This window comes from Hesperophylax consimilis, chromosome 9, assembly GCF_061612785.1.
Source record: "Hesperophylax consimilis isolate HC1 chromosome 9, BYU_Hcon_1.0, whole genome shotgun sequence".
NCBI lineage: Eukaryota > Metazoa > Arthropoda > Insecta > Trichoptera > Limnephilidae > Hesperophylax > Hesperophylax consimilis.
Window position 1 is genome coordinate 21,497,852 of NC_142844.1, and position 25,436 is coordinate 21,523,287.

The following is a 25,436-nucleotide window of genomic DNA, read 5'->3' on the forward strand; positions in this document are numbered from 1 at the left end:
GTCACAATGTCACGAATCTTTTCTGATTTTTCTTTTTCAAATTTTCGTTTGAGAGTCGCAACTATTTATTGCCTTTAGTGATTAAAAAAAGTGTTTTGCAGACATTCATTACGTTTGCTGGCATCAAGATTGTTTTTGTAATTCTGTGAAATCTTACAAATACATAAATCACACATAATAAACAAAAATATGCATGGTGCGTTATAAAATTGCTATCAAATATATTTTTGATGAAAATTGCTAAAAGAAAATATTTTATTAATTGATCAAACACTGTGGAATAGAAAACGACAGAAATTGGTTAGTTTCTAATCAGGATTCGCACTCGAGGCCTTTTCTCTATTTAAATGTTATTAAACCATTTACTCTCAAAGATTTATTAGGGTAATAAATAAACTACTTAGAGCTTTTAGCTGAAAAAGTTATTTATTAATTTTGAAATATTTTCAAACAAAAAGATTGAAATTAATAATATCTACGCTTAATGTACTAAACAGAGATATATTTCATTAAATGATAATAACAACGTCAGCTTCCACGAATTGGTGGTCAGAGCTTTTTAGCACCCAGTGAGGCCTACATTATCAAATGGTGCCTCAGCACGGGTAAAGCACCCAGTGAGGCCAAAATTATCGAATGGGGGCCTCAGCACTGGTAAAGCACTCAGTGAGGCCCAACTGATCAAATAGGGGCCTCAGCACTGGAAAGCACCCAGTGAGGCCCACATTACCAAATAATGGGTTAAAATATAATTTAAAAAAAAAAATAAAGCGTAAAGCTGTAAATTAATTTATTACAAAAAAGTACAACTTTTGATGAAAAACACTTTCTAAATTTTAATAATCATGCATTTTTTCCAATTCTTTTATCGAATATGTAAATGTCTTAGATGCGATTTATATTTCATCTCCAGTGTGATATAATATAATTTAAACTTTTATTAAATTTCAGCGAGTTCCACCGCTAAGAGTAGATGACCTGATCCATGATCTGAGAGATGGCACACGACTTCTCGCTTTATTGGAAATCCTGTCTGGAGAGAAACTGGTAATTATTACTTACTTACTAATATTTTTCACTGTCGTAGTAGATACATATTTTTTACTTCGTCGACATCGCAACAAAGGGAAAATATTCATCTTCTAGGTTAATCATATTATTATGGCAGTAAAACACATTTGCAAACAAGAATTCACACAAATTAACTAGGAAATGAATGATGTTTATATTAGGTACGTAAATAATATATTTACATGAAGAAAATAATTTGTTTTTGGACGTAGTATGTGGGTAGGTGGGTACCTACTCGAAGTTGTGCATGGAATTTTTTTAACACAATAAAATTGATAAGTATGCAAATACGGAATAGACAGAAAAATAAACAAGACAAAAAACGTCAATGTCAAGTGTAAAATGAGTTTGAAGTTTGACAGGTGAGTGGTTTATTTATGTTTTGATAGTTTGAGTTTGCTCAAACGTCGAAACCAAATATTATAATATAAAATCCCCTGTAACTTCTGTTACACAAAATTAATGATATAAATATTAAAACTCAAGTTAATCGTTTCTAAAACGGAACCAATTTGACTGAGTGAAGTTTTCGTCACTAAAATTATATCCTATTTGGACATAGGTACCTTCAGACCTGAAAATAGAATCACCGCTGTGGTTATAATCACACTAGGCATTTGTACGAGCGTCTAATCTAATTTTAATAAGCTTGTTGTTTTTGTTGCTTGTTTTTTTACTCCGACACTGACCTACCCTCCCGACTCAAATTACCTACTTACTATAAATACGAGACACAAAATTCCACCTACCCCAAAAAATCTCAAGTCATTTGGGAGGAGGGTATAGGTACCGCCTCCCTGGGAACCATTTTTTGGATAACCAACACCCCTGCTGTATGGCAACCAAAAAAGTTTGCTACGTTTGGTGACTTAGCAGGGGTGCCCGGGCTCGTGGGGTGAGGTTTGTCTAGGTCTTGGCGACGGATGCGTTTGCCCATCTATTGAATGGTGGGTCGGATCAAGAGGCTAGTTGGGGGAGACCTTTTGACCTCTCCAGCCGAATTCTTGCGATCAATCGGCTAGCACTGCAGTGGGAGGGATGGATGCATATGTTCGTATGCATCCATCCCTCTGGACACACTCCTGGACACATTGACCCCCATATTCCTACCCACCCACTCCTCATATATTTTTCCTTCCCAGAACTTCCTTTCTCCAAAAAGACCCCCTACACAGCATCCCCAAAGATGACATAGACCCCAATGGAATTTTTTTTCCTGTGGAGCTAATGTAAAAAAAATCACTTCTTTGAACCCTAAACAATCTACACTTCACGCTACAAGTTCAAAAGGCTAACATGGAGATGAGAAATATTTAAAAATGATACCTCAAACATCTATAGAGTTCTCGACTTCCAAACCCGTTGTTGATTCCAAGATAATCAGGAGACAGTGTTTAATGTTTAAATATTATAATCATTACAAAAATATTGCCGTTTTGCATCTCGACGACTCAATTCTATATTGGCATAAAGTACAACTGAAGACACATCTGAACTCTACTATTTTATTGAAACTGCTCCAAAATCTCTGGGATTTAGTCCTAGAAGTAATGGTCAGATAGATATAGAGAATGTTCTTCTCCTTTTTTATAGATTATGATGTTATTAATGATAATGCAAAGTTTACCCATAGAATATTATTGGTGTGGAGGCGGTCTGCATAGCCGCATGCCCTCTACCTCCCATGTTTTACCTAATTTCCCTGATTTAACTTAATCCCACTAACCATAGGAGCCGAACCCCGGAATTTGCAGTGCTGAAGAATCGTGCCCACGCGCAGTACTAAGCACTGCAATTGCAATGTGTACATTCATTTTGCCTTTAGTAATAGGTTACAAAAATAAAAATGTTAATTTATTAAGTACTAGCTGTAACCCCGCCACGCGTTGCTTTGGCTCAGCCTTTCATGTTGCTTTTACGTCCAACAGATGGCACTGTTTTTCAAAAAAAGCATTAAAAACACACGCATTTTCAAATGCAACGTTGTGTAAAAATTTCAAAGCAATTGAAGAACTTTCAGAGATTTAATATTTTGAACAAACAAACATTTGTATTTATATAGATGATATTGTCGACATGTTGGCTTTAACATTTTTCAGCTTTTTATTTTTTGAAGTTTTTTGTCAGTCCCTAGGGATTAATAAAGTATACAACGGTTGTGACTAGGTACATATTTGGCGATATCTCTTGAGTCCACAACATGACTTTCCAGGAATCTGAGCTTTTTTCTCAATAAGGCAGAGCATGAAGCACTATGGATGAATCAATGTTTCTTCATCCTCTTCACATTTCCAACAATTATTGTTTACTTTCCTCTGCCAACTACTGCTTGTATCTCCTGTGTCCTGTTAATAGTCCTAATAGCTTTCTAAATAGTACTTACTATTATAGAGGATTTGTTGTTATGATCGATATTTGTGTATTCCTATTATGTTTGTTTATATCATATGATGCATTTCTTTCTGCTCCAGCCCATGGAGAGGGGCAGGGTCCTCCGCAGGCCGCACTTCCTCAGCAACGCCAATACGGCGCTGCGCTTCCTCGCCAGCAAGAGGATCAAGCTGGTCAACATCAACCCTGCAGACTTGGTGGACGGGAGACCGCCAGTCGTGCTGGGCCTCATATGGACCATCATTCTCTACTTTCAGGTAATATACGCTCGCAGATACATATTGCTCACTTACAATATATTGCGCAAATGCTATGGGATGACAATACAACTGCGAACCAACCAGGTCTTTAATTTATCACGGTTTGACGGAGAGATTGTTTAACGGGTTAGAAGGGTTTTTACGTGATGATTTTAAGATATTCTCCACTTCCCCGCTATTCTCTCTGCAAATCTGTTTTTCTAGATTTCTCATAAAGTATCCAGACCAATCGATATTTTTTTATGAGCATTAGTAGTTACTTGAACTCCAGCATTCTTTTATCCTATTGACCGATTGAAAAATATTGCATAAACAATTTGGCGTCTTGTGTTACTTTTTGACAGTTAAATTGGTATTCCAAAACTCCATAGTTTATGTGAAAAATGATATAGCAAGCTGAAAATAGACGCATTGAACTAGAAATTCACAGCACCAAGTAGTGTACAAATTTCACAATGTTTGAGTTCACTGTTCATGAGTCTTTAGTGAGAGAGACATTTTGAGATTATACATTCTTGAAACATTAGTCTCAATATTTCAAGTTCACTTAATATGATAGATTTGCAGGGTACTTTACATAGAAAATAAATTCCTTTTTGATGTTTGCAACATTCATAACCTTATCTTACATGACTTGACCTAACCTTTGTGAATGGTTTATTTTCTACAATGAAACATTATGTTTATCGGTCCTAAAAATAATGAAATCTTTAAACAAATTCATAATGGTTTATTAGTTCATGTATTAGTTCAGTCTCTACTCTAATATTGGTTAGTATAATAGTTTTAAAAATGCAATGAAATTAACCCTTAGGGGTCGGAGCCCTGTATTTGCAGTGTTGAAGAATCGTGCCCATGCACGGTACGAAGCACTGCAGTTGCAGTGTCGACCTTATACATTTCACCTTTGGGTATAACCTTTAGTGGGTTAGTTAAAGACAAAAAATAAAAATGTGACTTTATCAATTATGGTAACGTCTACATGTTGGCTTTAACAAAAATGTATTTTTATTTATTGAAGATTCTTACGGGCCCCTACGGGTTAAACAGATTCTATATTGTCACCTTATAGTATTTGGTACTGGGTATGTAGTTGGTAAATCTGTGTTGCCGTCAAAAGCAATAGATTCAGATAAAAGTAGATTCAAATTGCTTACTTCATGTTAATATTTGTATATGTAGCTTCTTACCTTTCGCTCAGACGAAGCTTTAAATTGTGTTATTAAAATACTCCAGTGCAAAATAATAACCAGGGATTGCATGGGTTTGAATCCCGTTGAATGCATTATTTATATTTGATCTCAAATAATGTGCTTGAGATTTTTGATTTATCAAATAATTTTCTTCTTTAATTTTCTAATAGTATTTTTCAATCTTTCAATCAATAATTTGCTAAAATAAATCTTAATAAACATTTACAGAACTTGTTATTGTGTCTCATTTTGTTCTGTTTATAAGAACTTTGTAATAATGATTTCAGTAGACATTTTTACCTAGTTTGTATTTAATATGTAACAGCACACCCAGTCCTGAGTTTCATTGTACTCATTAGCTTTGTATGGTTGGAATTTTTATAATTGTTGCGATTATTGTTATAAATACCATATAATTACCTATTTATTTGCACTCTTGCACTTTGTAAGTACTTAATCTGCCTTTTTATGCAAGCTTCGATCGGTAAATGGAAATTGTAACTTCAGAAACAGATCGAGGTTAGTTGGATCACACATATATATATACATTTTATTTAACATATTTTAGTTATAGAAAATATTTGAATATTGTAAGATTCCACGTTGTTTCACAATAATAATAATAATTGTAAACATCAATTTGATATTGAAATTTGTAATATACACTATGCAAAATAGATTGTTTAAAAAAGTTTAAATGACTAAACTCTTTCTTACCTTAACTTGAATTGGAATTCACATAACGAAATGTTCAAAGACAAAGGTATTATGATGTGTAATCTTAGTAACCTTTAATTTATTTATGGTTCTATTCAAGAAACTTACCAGTACATTGTCCACAGTGTAATTTAATTTTTTTTAAATATTTTTCTCCTTTTCCTATATATCTCTATTAATTTTATTTAATAAAAATATTTATCTGAACTATTTCTCTCAATTTTCTATTATACTGTTTTTTTTATTAAAGTTAATAAAAATGTAAACATATACATGATAACCAAAACCTAAATGAATAGTACATGTTTATGTTTATGTAATGATTGTTTCTAAAACCTTCCTTGGATGTGTCCAGATTGAGGAGAATAGTCGAGCTCTGGAGTACTTGGGTGATTTGGGAGGATCACAGAGTTCTCTGGAGACCAGCTCCTCAGCAGGAGGCGGCCAGGAGAGATGGAAGATGGGAGCGAGGAAGACGCTCCTTCAATGGGTTGCTAACGCGCTGCCAAAGTTAGTAGATATCTAAATCGAATTCATCATGTGCTAAATTAATATTACTGAAATTCTTATCTTAAATTTCCCTTTCTATTAAATCTTTCTTATACAACAGTTACACAGTATGTTGCAAAATCTTGAAAGTATAGAATCTCTCATTAATAAAAACTAAAAGTGTGCTCAAATGGACCATTTTCTCTTCAGGGATTCTGGAGTGGAAGTATCCGACTTTGGCGCGAGTTGGCGAGATGGTATTGCCTTTTTGGCCATCATAGACGCCATCAAGGCCAACCTCATTAACTCGGCAGCGATGAAGCGCGCCTCCAACAAACAGCGTCTGGAGACGGCCTTCAGTCTAGCGGAGAGCGAGCTGGGCATCGCCCGCTTGCTGGACGCTGAGGACGTGGATGTGGAAAGACCTGATGAGAGGTCCATCATGACTTACGTTGCGCAGTTCCTGCACAAATACCCAGAGCCAAAGGTACGTTTGCACAGTGGTTTTACACATTATTTGTTTGTATATATTAGTTCCGCTATGCCAAGCTTACTATCTTTGTAGGTTGAGGATACCTCTGTGGTGATTGAACATATTTATTCAGTTTGATTTGGTTTTTTTTAATAATGTTTTCTTCTTTCCAGACTACTGGACCTGATGCAGTGGCTGCCATTCAAGGAGAATACAATGATTTAATAGACTGGTTATTTAAGAAAATACAATATTTGGAACACCAAGAAGAGACAAATTCGTTATCGAGAAATTACTCAGATTTCCTTAACTTTAAATCGGAAGTGGATGTGAAGGAAATAATTTATAACAAACTTAGGACCCTAGTCAATTCCCAAAGCATGATTTCAATAACTTTGGACTCTTGGAAGGAAATCCAGCAACTCTGGATGAAGTTAGAATACTTGATGAGGAGATGGCTGTGGATGCTGGACTCTAAACTGCCGCCAGACTTCGGCCCCATCGGAGAATGGATGGCCAAGGCGGAGTATTTGATTTATTTCGATGACTTGCCATCGACGCTGGATGAGAAAACAGCCGCCATCATTAGCAAGAAACTTGAAGAACACAATACGTTCTTTGCGGATCTTCCCGCTGTTATTGAACGTTTTGAAAATGCCAAACATTCGCCCTCAGCTCTTCAAGTTCCCGGAGAACAGCTGCACAATATGGAAATGAGACTGAGAGTCTTACCGTCTAAAGCGACCGAACGTTGCGCAAAGCTCAAATTCTTAGAACACAAATGCTGCCTCGTAGCGTTCTTAAACCTGACAGAGATAAAACTGAGAGGCTGGACTGTGAAATATGGACGCCTACCAGAGGTCGAAAAATTCTTAGAAGAATATCAAAATTTTGTGTCGAGAAATAAAATTTTCCATGAATTTAATAAAGCCTTTGTTGACATACAACAAGTAATCGAAGAATACAGAAGAACGTGTAATATCGACTTGAAAGAAAATGCCGAAATTGATAGATTTATGAGAGAAGTTGCTGAAAAATGGAAGAACATCTCCATGGAATTACGCTGTGTACAGAGCATGTTAGAAGAAGCTGTAACCTACTGGCAGCGGTGGATTCCCTTAGCTGATGAGTTTGAAGGATGGTTGAGCAAAGCCAATACCATGGTCAATGCGGAGGAAGATCAAAGGATGGAGTTCTTCCAAGACATAAGTCTGTGGAAGGATAAGCACCAGTTGTTGACTGACACCGTTAGCTTTTTAGTGGCGACTTGTGAAGATTCAGTTGCCGTGGAATTGAAGAACAGGTACACCAACATGACATCCCAATGGGAGCGACTATTCCCAGACGTTAAGCATTACATGCACGCTGGAGATATTTTGAGATACAGGAAAGACTACAAAGCTGGAATCGAATCCTTGAGCAATTGGTTAAGAAATGCTGAAGCCATATTAGATTCTACACCTTTAGCTTCCACTGATAAAATTAAACAGTATGGAGATCAATTGGTTAAGTTACAAAGCGAAGTAGAGAGTGTTGAAGAACTCTTTAAAAATATCAGTAAATCTTTCCAAAATATGTTGACCGAGCTCCCTCGCGATGAGGTAGACAAGATTATGAACACCCTGAAGAAGGAAAAAGAAGCCTTGGTTAAAGTGAGGGCTTTAATTCCTGTCAAACTTCACCTTTATCATCAACTATTAGTCCAACAAGAATCCCTGGAGTCAGGGCAAAGAGAAATTAATGCCTGGCTCAATAAAGCTGAAGACTTATTGTCACAAATTACATACACCGGCGGTAAGGAAACACTTCTGAAAGAATTAGACGCTTACAAGTCATTCTTCTCAAGAACAATGTACTACAAGTCCATGTTGGAAAGCAAGAACAAGGTTTTCCAAAACATTATTAAGTCAGTGGATCAGGACAAATCCATCGATACATCTGAGAGTGTCCAAACAATGAGAGAATTGAATGAGAGGTTTGCTCGAGTAACGCAGCAAGCCCACCAGTGTGACCTCAGGCTCCAAGAAGCCAGCAGGTGTATGACCAACTTCTCCGATTGCGTCAGGGCTATGATGGAATGGTTGAACCAAGCCGACATGTTGATTTCTGATAAACACAACATAGAAACCAAACAATCGGTGGAGCATCACAAAAACTTCTTCACTAAAGTCAATGACCGCCTGTTACATGACTTGATACAAACGGGAAATGATTTGATTAAATGCATTCCCATTGACGAGCAACATGAAGTAAGAGAGACTGTGGAGAAGCTCCAGGCAAAGTGGCACGAAGTTCTTAGCTTTGCCCCTCTCCATTTGGTGAGGTTGGAATTCAGATTGGACGAGACAGTTTTCCAACAGTACCTGAAGGATATTGAAAAGGAAATCAACTTTGAACAACAAGTAAGTACATTTCTATGTATTTAAACCTATCATATACATACCTATATATGTATTAAACAATATCATTTCGGTGGTGTACACATACCATTCTAAAATTCTTATCTTCAGTAAATAAAATGAATTTAAACCTCCGTTCTTAAAATTGTTGGAGATGTAATAGTCAGCCTTCCACGCAGTTGATGTGGGTTGGATTCTCATTGGATTTGGGAATTGAGACTCTTCAGCTTAGATACAACGTCATATATAGTTACTGTACAGTCTAATATATCAAGGGTCTCAACCAAATTAGAACATGAGATATTACTGTCTACACTTTTACTAATGTATACACTGTCAAAAAAATCATCAAATTTACAGTTTCCTGTAGATTTTGGAATAATTTACAAACGAATGACATAGTACTAGGTATATAAGTACCATTTTCTTTTTGGGATTGCCAATGGTCATGCTGGTGGGGAGAGCACTCTTGCTTGAACAGAATCAATTCGGATATGGACAATGGACATATTTAGCATCGGTGAAGCTGCCTTTAAAAGGCAAGCTCTATTGATGCTGGTATTGTTGATACACCGCTTATTTATTATGTAATACCATTTTACAAATGTACTTAAAAACGAATTAAAATGTAATTTTGTAATATTTTTAAAGGAATAAACAAATTGAATTGAATTGAATATTTCCAAAAGAAATTTGAGTCCTCCATGAAAGAGCCTTATACAACACATATGTAACTGTTATAACATTTCGTAGAGAGCTTATTACACTCTGCCATTTATTAATGAAATAGTGATGAAAATATTGGGATAAAAAATTAATAAACATAATTCTTTTTTTCTAGGCTTACAATCAAAACGACAATGTGGACGCAATCCTGTCCCGAAATGAAGACTACTTCAAAAATGAAGGCAGAGTATTGCAGATTGAGACGTGCCTGCAAAACCTGCGTAAGATAACAATGAGCTACTCACAGCTAAATGCCAATGACGGAGTCCTAGACCAGGAGCTCAGAAGGTGTGAGGATCAGTGGGAGATGACAGCGCAGAGAGTGGAAGGACTTAGGCAACAACTGCAGCAGATCCCCGCCAAGTGGGACAGCTACCACCAGAAGTTTGTACAGATGGAGCGCTGGATGGACCACGTGGACGAGACCATGGGCAACATTGTCAAGGAAGTCAACTCTGCTGAAGAGTTTGAGAAGCAAAAGGCTGTGTTCCAGGTTTGTCTCACTTTTAAATGTTGTCAACTAACAAATAATAATAGTATTGTTCATTAGTTATGCATGTTTTAAGGTTGTACTCTGTGGGTATAATAATTTTGTAACAATGATGTTTTGAATTTTCATGCTGGAATCAAAGCTGAAAATTTTAATGGTAATAACTGATTAATTTAACTGAATATTTTTAAGAATTTTAATAACATTTTTATATCGCCTAGTTATTATTATATATTTTGGGAATTTTTAAAAAGTTATCTACAGAATTAATTGAAAATTAATTAATTAATTGCAAATATTTTTCCAGCAAATATGCCGTGAAGCTGATGTAAAGCGAGAGGACATGAAGTGGCTCGTACAGACCCTGGACATGCTCTCCTCACATTGCACTGAGCAAGAAGCCTTCCAAGAACAAACCAAATTAGAAAACCTTATCTCCAGGTATAAGAACTTAATACCTACCATCGAAATCACGATGGTCAAAACTGAATCTTTCTCAAGATGCTACACATACAGACGTGAAGTACACGAAGTCATCTGTATATTAGAACACGTCAAAGAACAATTTATCAAGGAAGAGCAACCGAGATCATTACAGAATGTTGAAAAGATGATTTTACAACAGCAATCTGCTGTTTCTCAGCTTGATCAGCACAGGCCCGTTGTCATGTCGATTCTCCAGAAGGGAAAAGACCTAATGAAAGACACCAATACTCCAGCATTTGTGCAGCATGAAGTTCACACCCTTGAGACTGGCTGGAATGATGCGTATGGCATGACTACTGATAGATTACAGAAACTGAGAGGAGCTCAGAAAGTTTGGTCTAACTATGAAGATCAAAAGGAAGAAATTCTTACTGAACTTACTAATGTGAAAAAACAGTTAGCCCTACCTTCACAGGAAGATGTGTACAACCTGGAGAAACAATTACAAACCAGATATATTATTGATGAATCATTAAAAGCAGCCAAAGATGATAAAATCAACAAACTCAGAGCCATTTGCACCGAGCTGTGCACCATTGCCAATGTCGAGCAGCAGCCTCTCTTACAAAAAGAGGTGCGTGATATTGAAACCAAGCTCTCTGCTACTATTGAAAATGTCGATCAAAACGTAAAAGACCTAGAAAAATACAATAAACAGTGGAAGGAAATAAACACTAAGTTGGAGAACATGAAGATATGGACACAAAAGACAGGTCCTTACCTAGTTTCACAAATTCAATCAGAATCTATTACTCCCGAAGAACGGGTTCAAAAATCAACATCACTTCAGCAAATAGTACAAGAAAAGATCATGATCATAAATGAACTTGCCAATGAAGCTGCGCAGATAGAGAAAGATACTAACTCACTTGACGCAAGCAGACTGAAGGCTGAGATTATTGAACTAGAAAAGATCATTATCGGTTTGCAGAAATCAACTGACAGCCAAACTAGAGCAACGCAACAAGATCTTGTTAAATGGCAGAAATATAAAGCTGAAATATCCGAAGTCAAGCCATGGCTGGAGAAGTCTGAAATGAAGGTTGCCACTGGCATGTCTAAGCCTTCTACACTGCAAGAAGCTGTACAGCTCCAGCAGCAGGCAAAGTTATTCGAGAAAGAATGTGAAACACAACTGAGTAAATTACAAAACTTAGCCACCCTGAGCCATCAAATGACAAATAAGACAAGTGCCCCTGATGAGGTGGATGCTGTCCACTCCAGGTGGGCTGTAGTACATGATATGGCACAACAATGGACCAGCAAGCTCGACAAACTAGTCAACACTTGGCAATCATTCGATGCCGAGGCCAATAAGTTAGAGACATGGATATCTAGCGGCGAGAAGATTATCTCCAAGAGAACTATCAACATCAACACCCCCCAAGTGGATAAGCTAGAAAGAGAATTGACTAAACTCAAGTCATTTAATAATGAAATTTCACAGCAGCAAGCTAAAATTGTTACGCTCACCCAGAATTCAGATAGCATCGGCCATGCTCTGTCACCCGAAGGTGCTACTGTTGTAAAAGCCAGAGTAGCTAACTTGAAAGAAAGGGTGAATTCCTTGGCTGATACAGTTAGACAAAAGAGCAATGATTTGTCTGATAAAATAATTGAACGCCAAGAGTTCCAAGGAAAGTTAACAGACTTTGAAAATTGGATGGATTCCTTGAAACGCAAGATTGAACTTCATGACCAAATCCATTCTGACCGAGTTGAACCCGTTTTGCAAGCCATGCATGTTTTAATGCAAGAGCATGCCGAAAAGCAGCCAGAATTTAATTCCATTTACACTGAAGTGAAGAATATGTCACTAAACTCCACCCCTGAGGAGTCTCGCCTCCTGAATGACACATATTCTACTCTAGTTGAAAATTATCAGAAATTAGAAACATATTTGCAGCAAAATAAATCCTACCTTGAAAAGTGGACTGATTTCCTTAACTGGTATGATGATGCTAAACAACAATTATCTCACATAAAATACAGGGTCGAAGGACAAAAACAAATCCCCGAAGAATGTGAATTGATTAAAGAAGAGTTGAATATCATATCAGAGAAAATCCTCACATGGAATAATCAAGCAGCTTCTATTGACAATCTTCCACACATACCAATTAAAGATAAACAATCTGGTCGCTCTCTGACAGTAAATACTCTTTTGAGGGAATTGGAGCAAACGGTGGAAAAACTCAAATCACAAATTGTTGACAAAAAAGACCACTTAGATAAAGTAAATGCAAGATGGAATAAGTTTAGTGATTTACAGAAGTCTGTTGAAACCACATTACAGAGTTCCAGGGTAGCTTTGACTGGCATTGCCAAACAACCAACTGCCAGTAATAAGGAGACCATCACGGAGATTCTGAAGCATTTGGACATTTTGGACCATGACCTCGAACTGAAACAGCCCCTGCGAGGAGATCTGCGGGAAGAAGGCTTGCATTTAATGCGAGAAGATCCCAATAAAATGGCTGAAATTCAGCAATTACTTTCTGCATGTGATAACAATTGGGAACAAACCAATGGCATCCTTCGAGATACAAGGAACAAGTATTCTGTACTTTCATCCACATTACAAGAACTATTGACCTTTAAAGGGACATTTGATAGAGATGTTGATAAGGCTAATCAACTCTTGGAGTCATGCACAGATACACCGAGTGGATATATTCCTGCCAACCAAGCCCTTGAAAAGTGTAAGAAATCTGCTGAGATGTTGAAGAGATCAAAAACGACTCTAGATCAAATGGAATTGATCAAACAATCGATTTTAAAGCAAGCTGCACCGCTCGGTGGATTTGATACTACATCAATTGAAAATGAATATCTGACATCTCAAACTCGATGGGAAAAGGTCCACGATGCCGCTATTAAAAGAATACAAGATTTGGAATCCCAAACCATCATATGGAAGCAGATTGATGACAACAAAGATCAGTTACTCAATTGGTTGAGTGACACAAGTCAAGCTTTGTCCAATGCAACTGAAAATTTGGAAGTTAAATTTGGGCAGTCAACACTAAATAAATATAAGGAAGAGCTACCTCTCTACACCAATATCAAGAATAATATCCAAGTCAAAATAGAGCAGTTAACCAACTTGAATAAGGGTAAACCCGTCCCAAATCTAACAAACCTAAACACCTTGCTTGAAGACCAGTTCCATGTTCTAAAAGACTTAGCCGATAGCTTAGAATCAGCAGCTTCTACACTGGATACACATGAGAAGGAAGTCAGAGCTGATATCAAAAATATTAGCGACACAATAAGCAAGCTTAGAGAAGAAATAATTAAATGTGACGATATGACTGGTGAAAGTACCAAGATTTTGGAAAGGCTGACAAAATGCCAACAATGCAAAGAACAGCTGGAAAATTCATGCGAAGATATTGATAACATTACCATGCGAGTTAATGAGCTCAATTCCAACTATCCTGGATTTGCAGAAACTATTGTTCCCAAAGAATTAGCTAGTGTACAAAAGAGGTTTGATGTGGTAACTTCTCATGCCAATAAAATTGAAGCTACATTACTAACTTTCCTGAAGAAAATGTACACAGATAAATTTGCCATGCTCCAAAGAAATTTGAAAGCCTTGGAAGAGAAGGCAATCTGGTGTGCACCAGAGTCTGGAAGTGACAAGTATAATCTAGAAGTTAAAATGGCCGCCCTTGAAGATGTCAAAAAGGGAATTGCCGATTGCAACACCAGAATCGAGCAATTGAATCAATCCTTTGATCTCCTGGAATGTGTTGAGTCTCCAGATACACTGAATGTTCTGAAAACTGAGAAATCCCAAACTATTGCTAAATTAGCACAGTTGAATAAATCCTGCGATAATATTAAAGATAAATTGCAGAAGAACATTGATCTTTGGCTGAAATATGAGCTGATGTCAGAAAATGTTTCCTCCTGGCTGAAGGACGTAGAAGGAAAAGTTAGATCAGAAACAGTCAGCTTATTGGATTTGGATTCAATTGATGAAAAAATAAAAGAAATAGAAGCATTCAAAAAGGAAGTGGATGAGTATTCAACTGAAATAAATGACTTGTCCGGTTTAGGTGATGATATTGTGAGTGCCAATCCCGAGTCCCGAGTTGGCCAGTATGTTAGTCATCTGGTCACTCGTTATGATACCGTTGGAAGGTTTTTGGCCACTTATATCGATAAATTAAATGAACTGAAGAAGAACAAACAGAGGTATTTGGATAATATTGAAGCTTTCAAACAATGGCTCAAGGATGCTGCAGGTAAAATCGAGAAATACCAAAATTATTGCTCAAGTTCAGCTCGACCTAGCCAAGCTGAGTTAGATGAACTTAAACGCTTTGCAGAAGAAAGAGAAAAGGGACAAGCTCTATTGAACGAGGCCGTTGAAGCTGGAGAATCTCTTTTCACCGGAATAACTCCTGAAAATAGAGACACAATCAGGAATGATTTGAGGGGGTTGCGAGATAATATGGAAGAATCCATTGACAAAGTCAACACAGTCTGCAAAACAGTTGAAAGTATCATGATGCAACGGTCTTCATTTGATGAGACATTTGGACAAGTGGCAAGTTGGATCGCTGACAAACAACAGTCCATTGGCAGTTTGCCTCTCAGTGCAACACTACAAGAAAAGAAAGCAGCTTTACATGTCAGTAAAAATTTGCTGCAAGATATTAACTTGCACAAGAGTATAGTAGAACAACTTAAAGACAAAATATCAGCTTTGTCTGATGATGAAAGCAATAAGAAACTCCATGACATTCTCAACAAGTACAATGATTCAGCTGCTCAAGTAACTGAACGTATTTCTATTTGCGACAACCACATTTCAAATCATGAGAATTATTTGCAGATCCTAGAAAATTGTAGAGATTGGCTTAATGCCCTGATTACTGAATCATCCATGATTGATGACGTGTCATCAACAGATCGGGAAGATGTTGAAAGCAAATTAGCTACAGTTGAGAACCTGCTGCAACAAAAGTCTGAAGGCGACAAGATTATGGCTGCTTGTGATTCACAATTGCAAGTTGTTCTGAAAGAAACAGCCAAAGAGGGTCACCCCGCCTTGTTACAAGAATTTCAAGAACAAAATGATGCCTGGGATTCATTCTTGACGCATTGCACACAAAACCAATTGAAGTTGAAAAATCTTCTCAATACTTGGACTGAAAATGAACTAACACTAGACACTTTAGATGAATGGCTAAAGCAAAAGGAAAATCAAATGAGAGATCAAAGTTTGAAGAGTTCTTTAGATGCCAAAGTGACATACCTTAATAAGTTGAAGGGATTGGAGTCTGAAGTTGCCAGCAAGGGAGATGAAATATCCAAGGCCGTTGAAAAAACTAGTGCCATGGAAGGTGACTCAGATATAGCTGTCCGCATTTCCAAATTGTCTACAAGATATCAGACACTGAGGAACACTGTCAAAGAAGTTATTTCTAGATACCACACATTTGTCAATGAACATGAGCAGTTTGAAAAGGACTACAGTGACTTAGAAGAATGGTTGAAAACCAAGATGGAGGAAGTTAAAGGAGTTAATGAGATTGTAGGAGATTATGCCATGCTTCAAGATAAGCAAAATAAAGCAAGAGAGTTATCCGATTTGAAAAATAAGGAAACTCCCAAATTTGAATCGCTTCTTGACCGCGGTGAAAAATTATACAATCACACTAGTCCCGATGGAAGAGAAATTATCAGGCAACAGCTCAGAAATATCCGAGCACTTTGGGAAAGCTTCGGTGATGTTTTGCAAGATACAAGCAACAACTTGGATCAGTGCTTGTTACAATTCTCAGACTTTTCACTGGCCCAAGAGCAGCTGACCAAGTGGCTGAAGGATGTTGAAAAGGCAATGCAGCAACACACAGAATTGAAAGCTTCTTTACAAGAAAAGCGTGCACAACTACAAAATCATAAAATAATGCACCAAGAAATAATGTCTCATCAACAACTTGTGGAATCTGTTTGCGACAAAGCTCAACAACTGGTTGACCAGACCCAAGATGCATCGCTTAATGTTTACCTCCAGTCCATTAAACAGCTGTTCTTAAACATTGTGTCTAAATCAGAGCATCTTCAAAATAATTTGGACGATTGCGTTAAAAAACATAGCAACCTCTTGAATGAGTGTAAGGATTTCAAGGATTGGTTGAATATGGAAAAGGAAAAGCTACACGAGTGTGAAGACGTTAGTGGTGAAAAATCTGATATTATTCGAAAAATAGCGACAATAGCAATGCTTAAGTCCGCTGAGACTGAAGGAGCTAAGAAACTTGATGCTATACGAGAGACAAGTGTCGGAGTCAACAAGAGCACCTCACAACCTGGCATCCAAGCTATTCACTCAGACATTGAAGGTCTTCAGAATGATCTCCGAGGATTCCTGAAAAGTCTCAGCAATGCTGAAACTAAACAACAGCATACCCTTAAGCAGTGGGATAATTTCGAAAGTCAATCAGAAAAACTATTGGATTGGCTTCGTGTCGCTGAGTCTTCTTTGAGAGATCAAGTATTACTTTCTGACTTGCCCGAAAAGAGCAATCAGTTAGAATTGTATACTAAGCAACGGGATGAGGTTACAAAGAAAGAAAAGGAGATTGATGAATTTATTGATAAGTCCCATACTTTACTTCAAATCAGTGGCGCTGAGAGGCTGAAACCTTTAATATCTCAAATAAGCAATCGATACCAACAACTGCATATTACCACAAAAGAGGTTATTAACCACTGGTCAAAACTTGTGGATGACCATAAGAAATTTAATAAGATTTATGACGAAACTTTGAGCTGGTTAACCCCACTGGAAGAAAATATCAACTTCTTGAATGATCAATCAAACACAAGTCCACTGGATGTTAAAGCTAACAAGTTGCAAGTCTTACTACTGGAGCGCGAGAAGGGAGACCAGAAGATAGCCATTCTAACTGCGACGGGTGAAACCTTGTTGCCCGACACTTCCGCTCAGGGCAGGGAGAAGATTAGACAAGACTTGCGAGATGTGAGAGAACGGTGGGACAAACTCAATGATGGAATCAAACAACAGCAAAAGTATCATGAAATCCAATCTCTGCAATGGTCTAGTTATCAGGAAACGTTGCAGCAAACTCTCGCATGGTTAGATGAAAAGGAAAAACTTGTTCAACAAGAGAATGCTGCTTCAACATCAGTTTCTACACCAGAAATTAGATCAAAATTATTGAAAAACAAAACTCTTCTTCAAGAAATTCTTTCACACAAACGTGTCATTGAAGTAGTTACTGAAAAGGCTCAAACTGTTACTGAGTCGGTAACATCCGATGAAAATAAAGCTAAGAATGTCCAAGAAACTGTGAAATCAATTTGGGAACGTTATGACAAACTGACTTCCAATCTCAAAAACCTGATAGCACAGTTAGATAACTGCCTCGATGTGTATCAGCAGTTTAACGATATGCAAAAATCACATCAAGATTACCAAAAGCAGCTTTGGGAGAGACTTCAAATGTTGTCAGATTATTCTGGAAACAAGGGAGCGCTGCAATCTAAGTTGAAGAAGATTCAGGAACTTCAAGACAATGTTCCAGATGGCCACAGCAGAATCAAAATGCTGTCGGATCATGTACAGACACGCGCACAAATACTACCGCCTAGAGCCAAGGAGGCAATGGTGAGGGATTTGTCAACTTTAACCGTTGATTTTGAGAAGTTTGTGACTGCCCTTAGTGACATCAAGAGGGGATTGGAAGAGAGACTGGCACATTGGTCAGAGTACGAGACTACACATGAGAGACTTCTGGCCTGGTTGTCAGAAGCAGAAATCAGCCTGAAGAACTTTGCTCCCAAAGCAACACTTCCTGAAAAATCAGAGCAATTAGATAAATACCAGGTAACATTTTCATTCATTTATATTCTATCATCTATCACAATAACTGTGTGATTAAAACAAACATGCGTTTATCCTAACCAAATTTTATTAATAATATAAAGCTGTTATTTTATCAAACAGGATGTCGTAAAAGTAGTTGAAATTCATCAACGAAATATCAAAGAATACGTTAGTTTGGCAGATTCATTGGAACAAGTAAGAATAACAAAAAATCTCTACAAAATTTTAAAATGCACTGAATAATTTGCACAAAGCACTGTGATATAAAAAATCACTTTTTATTAAATGGTGTATGGAAAATTTTACGCTTCATCGAAATAATAAATGGGAAATAATAACATGAGGATTTACAATGTGTTGAAGTTTTTATATTGATGGTTGAAGTATAATTATAATTATAATTATTAAGTATAATTGTACTACAGATATAATAACTATTTTATTTATATATGTACGTAAACTTTTCAATGTCACATAGTTAATGTAATAACACTAATAACAATGTATGTAAAAGCCCAATGGGCGTTTAAATAAATAAATAAATAAATAAATAAATAAATAAATAAATAAATAAATAAATAAATAAATAATTAGCTTTTAAAACATTTGGGTGTATTTAAAATGAATTAATTAATGGTAGTAGTCTAAGTACTGTTTAAAAATGTACTTAGGTCCGGTTGGTTTTTTTTTTATTAAAAAAAACCAAATAATATTCGGTTGAAGGAATTCACTCACAGGTTAATAAAAAAAATTACACTAACAATTAACACACACTTTTATTATTGGTTAATATCAATAAACAATAAATAATACCAATTATATGGACCTAAAATCTGTATTAATATAATCAAATTACTATACTCATGGAAGCATGAATTTTTATGTTCTCTAAAAATTGCAGTTCATTCCTCAGTAGCATTCTAATGGTTTGCAACAAGGTTAATTTAATTTATTTTTCTTGTAATTGTTTAACTGTAATTTATGGCAATGGCAATGGTAAGCAAGTTTAATTATAAATTATATTTCCAAGTAGATGTTTAACTACATATTAGAGGTATTTTTTTTGGTTTACGGTAGGTCATAAATGTATAAATCTTCCTTGAGATTCATGTTTGGTATGGAATTTTTCTGCCGGTATTATGTGCTTCAGGGAATGTGTTATAATTTGTAAAACACTGGTTGCACTGCACTTCACCCTGAAAATGAACTTATGATTTTAGTTAATGCTTTGTCTTTTTACAGCTTCTTGTCATTAATCTTAAAAAGAGTGAAGCTGAATATGACAAACTTACCGATGACTTAAGTGACCTGATTGAAAACTGCAATGAAACCAGAATTGCAGTGAGCGTCCAACAGATTACTTCCAGATTCCAATCTATCCAGGCCACAGCCAAGGAGATTGTCAAGAAATGTGAACAAGCCGTAGCAGATCACAATGTGTACCAGGAGAAATACAAACAGTGCTCAGAATGGATCCAGGCCGCCCAATTAAAGTTCGAAGAGTCTAAGGATGATGGCAAGGTCGGAGCAAGAACTGATATATTAGAAAAGAGCGAAGTCCTTAAAGATTTGCTGTCTCAAAAGGCCAGCGCTACCTTGTTGCTGAACAATGCTGTTGAGCTGGGAGAGAAGGTTTATCTCTCTACTTCTGACGAAGGAAAGGAAATAATCCGCCAACAGCTTCAAGAGTTGCAACAATTATTAGATGCACTTTTCGATGAAATTGGTAGCACTGAGAGAGACTTGCAAGCTAAGCTTACCAAATGGTCTGGCTTCGAAGAGTGTCTGGAAAGTATCAAGAAGTGGCTACAGTCAGCGGAGCAAATGTTACCTAAAGAATTGGAGTTGAAAGCAACATTGGATGAGAAGCGTGGACAGCTGGCCATCTACAGGAACTTTTTACAAGAAGCCTTAATGCATCAACAGGATATTATTGATCTTCGTGATAAAACCGATAACTTGCCTGAAAAGAACGAAGATATTCTGAATCAACTTGGCGCAATGGTCGAACAGCAGAAGAATATTCTACAACGAGCGCAGAAGTATGTAGAAAGATATGAGGGCATTGTAAGTGATCACCAACAATACAGTAAGGCAGTAATGGACTTGCAGGAATGGGTGGAAGCCACTCATAATACTGTAAACCTGTGGGGAGACAGCGAATTAGAAAGAGTTTCCCTCTATAGTAATGTTGAGCGCTTGAAGAATCTACAACTCCGCTTGCCCGAAGAACAGCCGAGATTGGATTCAATCAGATCACTCGGTGAAAAAGTTATCCCGGGAACTATCGAATCTGGTCACATCAATATTAGAAGTCAAATCGATTCTTCCCAGCAAGAATGGGAAGGATTGGTTTCATTCATAAGAACAACAATGGAGTCATTAGAAAGTAAATTACAGCAATGGAATGAATATGAGAACTTGAAGGATCAGTGCCTTGCTTGGATTCGTGAAACAGACACCAAACTTCACGCTATCGACCTCAAGTCTACATGTAAAGAGAAACAAGAACAGTTAGAAGCTCTCAAAGTTTTGCAAGGAGAAGTCCGAGCGAAGGAACTAGAAATTGATAGCGTGACAGAAAAGGCCCAACAACTTCACAAAGGAACCATGGGATCAAGGAGCTTACAGATAACGGAGCTTGGTTCAAAGTATCAACAAATATCCCAAAAAGTCAAAGATCTGGCCAGTAGGTGGCAGCAGTATGTGAAAAACCATCAAGAATTTGATAATAATTTGACAGAATGCATGGTTTGGCTTTCAGAAATTAAGAACAAAATGTCATATTGTTCTAATTTGAGTGCTTCATCTCAAAAAGATCTTGAAAACAAACTAGTTCTTATTCAGGACCTCTTATTGGTAAAGGATGAAGGCTTCTCGAAAGTTCAAAATGTAGTGGAGTTGGCCCAGTCTGTGCTGGCTAATACAGCCACCGGAGGTCATGATACTATCAACAAGTCACTGGCTAAACTTCAAGAAGAATGGTCTGCCTTAGCTTCCAAAATGATTGAAATTAAGTCTCTTCTGGATGATTCTATTAGCAAATGGGCTGGACTCTTGGAACAAATACAAGCCCTTAATAAGACTGTAGAATGGATGGAAACTTCCTTGGCTGAAATCACTCCGTACCAATCAAGTATGAGTGAAAAACGATCACAATTAGAGAAGATCAAGAACATCGAAGAAAAAGTACGCTGTGAAAAAATTGAAGTTGACAATTTGAAGACAAAGGCAGCAGAAATGGTGGAAAGTGGACAACAAACGCAAGCCGCTTCTCAAGCCCAAGAAATATTGAATAAGTTTGATTCACTCTTTGATAAAATTAAGAAACTATTATCTGAAAGGGAACATCAATACAGAGATCACCGAATGTACAAAGAAGCTAGCGATGATCTGATTGGGTGGCTTAGCAGAGCACGTGAAAAGGTGCCATCTATGAAAACCAAAAGCTTAAGTGATAAACTTGCTATCGAAAATGTTGTTGCTCCGCTAGATGCATTGCTTAACAAACAGGCCCAAGGAGAACTTCTTGTTGAACATTTACAGCATACCGGGGAAGTCGTTTTAGCAAGTACTTCACCCGAGGGACAGAAAATAATAAGAAATGACATGAAGGCTCTGAAAGAGAGTTTCGAAGGATTATTCAATGAAATCAGGCAGCAGAAAGAACAGCTGGAAGCTACAGTTGCAATGTGGCGAGATTACAAGGATGAGTATGAACGTTTATCTGATTGGCTACAACAGATTGATATACTTATTAAAAACCATAAATTAGCCATGCTTGCAACTGCTAAGGAAAAAGAAAACCAGGTTAAGGATGTTGCTCAAATTCTAGATAAATTGGAAAAGGGAAAAGAAGACATTGATAAATTCAATAAAACTGCATCTGGTCTATTGAATTCTCACTTGGATACCTATGTCAATAATCAGTTGAGTCTTCTCAACTCCAGATATCAAGTGCAAGTCAATTTGGCTAAAGATGTGTTGAAAAAGGTAGAAACCAACTATGACCAGCACAAGGAATACGATAACACTCTTGAGAAAGCTAAGAACTGGATGGAGAAGGCTTGGGACTTGATCAGAGGAAGCAGCGAATCATCAAGCACTAGTAGCAAGGAAGTTTTACAGAAGCGACTGGAAAAGATTCAAGATCTTCTTCGCAAAAGAGAAGAGGGTCAAAATCTTATTCATGCAACTGTGAATTGCGGTGAAAAAGTACTGAGGAATACTCGCTCAGATGGAAGAGATAAAATCAATACTGAGTTGAAAGAAATTCAAACCGAATGGGAGAGGCTTGTGAAGAAAATGTCTACTGCTAAAGTTCACCTGGAAACAAGTCTGTTGCAATGGGCTGATTACAGCTCTAGCTACTCTCAACTGCAGCAATGGATCACTGACCGTGAAGCCAAGCTTCAAGAAGTCTGTGAGCAGAAGGTGGCTAAATCCAAGAAAGGTCAAGAAAGGCCATCCGGTCTTACATCTGGATTAAGTTTGGGAGAAAGAAAAGCTACCCTCAGGCAAACTAATAACATTGTACAAGATATTGTTTCATTTGAACCAATGATTCAATCTGTGACTTCCAAGGCTTCTGAGTTGATGCAAGCTGCACCAGCTTCAGAAATAACCAACAAGTACGAAACATTGAGCAAGCAAGCTAAAGATCTTTACGCTAAACAAAAAGAAACTGTTGAACATCATCAAGCATTCATCGATGCCGGAAATGACTTTGTTCAATGGATTCGTGCAGGAAAGGAACGTTTGGGTAAATGCTCTGAGCCAACTGGAGATAAGGAATCATTGAGTGGAAAGATATCGCAACTTAAAATTTTACAAAGTGAACTGCCTGAAGGTCAGCTGAAACTTGAGAAGGCCTTGGAACAAGCTGAAATATCCTGTCAAATCGCTGATGCCGAAGACAAGGAAGTTATTGAAGAAGAAGGAGCCTTGATGCAAGAGGAATATGACAGCTATGTGTAAGTACATTTTTTTATATCCAACTACCTTTCGTACCTATTTATTTGGTATATGATAAACACATATATTAAATTTTATTGCTTTTTTTTCAGGGAACAACTTAACAAGACGAAGACACTGATTGAAGAGGGTATTGTCAAATGGACAGAGTACGAAGATCAATACAAAGAAGCCGCTGACTGGTTGAATACGACAGAAGGATTGGTTCAATCTTTCAATAAACTGCAAGAAAGTTTGGAACTGAAGAAAACTGTTTTGGAAGAATTCCAGGTTCATTTGCAGACGCTATTTGACTGGCAACGTGAGTTGGATCGCCTTCACATGCGAGCACAGACCCTACTAGAAACCTGTGCCGACACCAGAGTGTCTAATGGCATTACACAACTCACTACGAAATACAATGCTCTGCTGTCTCTTGCAAAGGAGATTATGCGACGCTTGGAATTGCACTATCAGGTTTGTAGCATTAATAAATCCACAACACATTATTATGAAAAATTTTGTTCATCTGAATGTTTCTGATAATCTTTCGTCATATTTTAGGAACACCAGCAGCACAACACTTTGTACGGAGAGTGTGAAGATTGGGTAGACCGCACACGCGATAAACTTAACGAGTGTGTCGAGATGCCAAACACCGCTCAAGATGTTCAAAGTAAACTCAACACCGTCAAAGCCATCAGGCAAACCCTCGAACAAGGACAAAATAAACTGCGCTACGTCTTGGAACTCAAAGAAAAGGTCATCATGAATACTGAACAGAATGGTGCTGCCAAGATACAAGAGGACACCGAGAACCTAAAACAAGAATTTGAAAAATTGCTTGTCGATGTTCAAGATATTCGTAATAAGCTTACCAACAGGGCTGCACAGTTTGATGAAATTTACAAGGTACTTAAAAGACTATTACAAAACTTTTTTCAAATGCGACTTACAGTTGAATTGTTTGGTTTGGGGATATTTCTGACAATGATTATTTGTATTTTGTTTCAGCTTCACAAACTACTTGTCGAATGGCTAGAGGACATTGAGCAAAAAGCTCAACCGGAGGGTTCTCTTCTTAACGAACTCTCTGAAAAGAAGGCAAAACTGGAAAAGTTCAAATCCATTCAAAGGGATATTGATAGCCATCAAGAGATGGTTAAAAAGATTGAGCTGAGACTAGCTGAAGACGATACAATGCAGTGTGATGAAATCAACGATAGCATGAAAAAATATGCTGACATTAAAAAGAATGTTGAAACAACAATCACGGTGAGCTAAATACATATGTGCTAATATGTATCAAATTATTAATACAATATTAAATCAGAGGTTTTAGCCAAGCTGAAAAAACTTTTGGGCTTTTTCATGGCTTTTTTAGGCTTTTTGCTTATCTTATATTTATTTTTTTAGGATCTTGAACAACAAGTTAAGGATCACGCAGACTTCAAAGAGTGTTATGACAACTTCTATGATTGGATCAGAAACTGCAAAGTTGAACTTCAACAGTGTTCTGACTTGCACGGAGAGCGAGAGAAGCTTAATGAAAAGGAATCAAAGATGAAGGCCATCATCAACTCGGTGCCAGAAGGAGAAGCTTTCCTTAAGAAAGCTAATGATTTAAGCAAAACTGTCATTTTAACAACTGGCAAAGAAGGACAAGACGCCATCGGTCATGATGTCAAACAATTGAAAATAGATTGGGAAAATGTCCAACATTTACTCAAGGAAACACAAAAAATGATCAGCAAATGCGGACAGGCATGGAGTGATTTCATTGAAACATCTGAAAAGATGAAGCTTTGGGAAGATGATTTTGAGAAACGACTCAATGTTGAAATCAAGGTCAAGAAAATGACACCTGAACGCTTGGAAAAGTGCAGAGTAAGTAAAAATTTATTCACATTATACATATA

The 25,436-nt window shown here is 37.1% G+C and overlaps 1 protein-coding gene across 10 annotated transcripts in view; it reads left to right on the forward strand.

Annotated features, from left to right (window-relative positions):
* The window catches only part of Msp300 (Muscle-specific protein 300 kDa), a 280,129-nt gene that overhangs the window by 152,582 nt on the left and 102,111 nt on the right, over positions 1-25,436 (forward strand). For 6 of the 10 annotated variants that reach the window (XM_089635781.1, XM_089635775.1, XM_089635776.1 and 3 more), the window contains exons 3-15: positions 952-1,047; positions 3,543-3,719; positions 5,988-6,142; positions 6,332-6,608; positions 6,767-8,995; positions 9,834-10,211; positions 10,516-18,564; positions 18,685-18,759; positions 19,807-23,537; positions 23,631-23,994; positions 24,082-24,429; positions 24,532-24,792; positions 24,934-25,404. In XM_089635781.1, coding sequence (XP_089491907.1) covers positions 952-1,047; positions 3,543-3,719; positions 5,988-6,142; positions 6,332-6,608; positions 6,767-8,995; positions 9,834-10,211; positions 10,516-18,564; positions 18,685-18,759; positions 19,807-23,537; positions 23,631-23,994; positions 24,082-24,429; positions 24,532-24,792; positions 24,934-25,404 — 16,611 coding nt within the window. The remainder of the gene's footprint in view (positions 1-951; positions 1,048-3,542; positions 3,720-5,987; positions 6,143-6,331; positions 6,609-6,766; positions 8,996-9,833; positions 10,212-10,515; positions 18,565-18,684; positions 18,760-19,806; positions 23,538-23,630; positions 23,995-24,081; positions 24,430-24,531; positions 24,793-24,933; positions 25,405-25,436) is intronic. The other 4 variants (XM_089635784.1, XM_089635785.1, XM_089635778.1 and 1 more) reach the window with 1 other exon arrangement.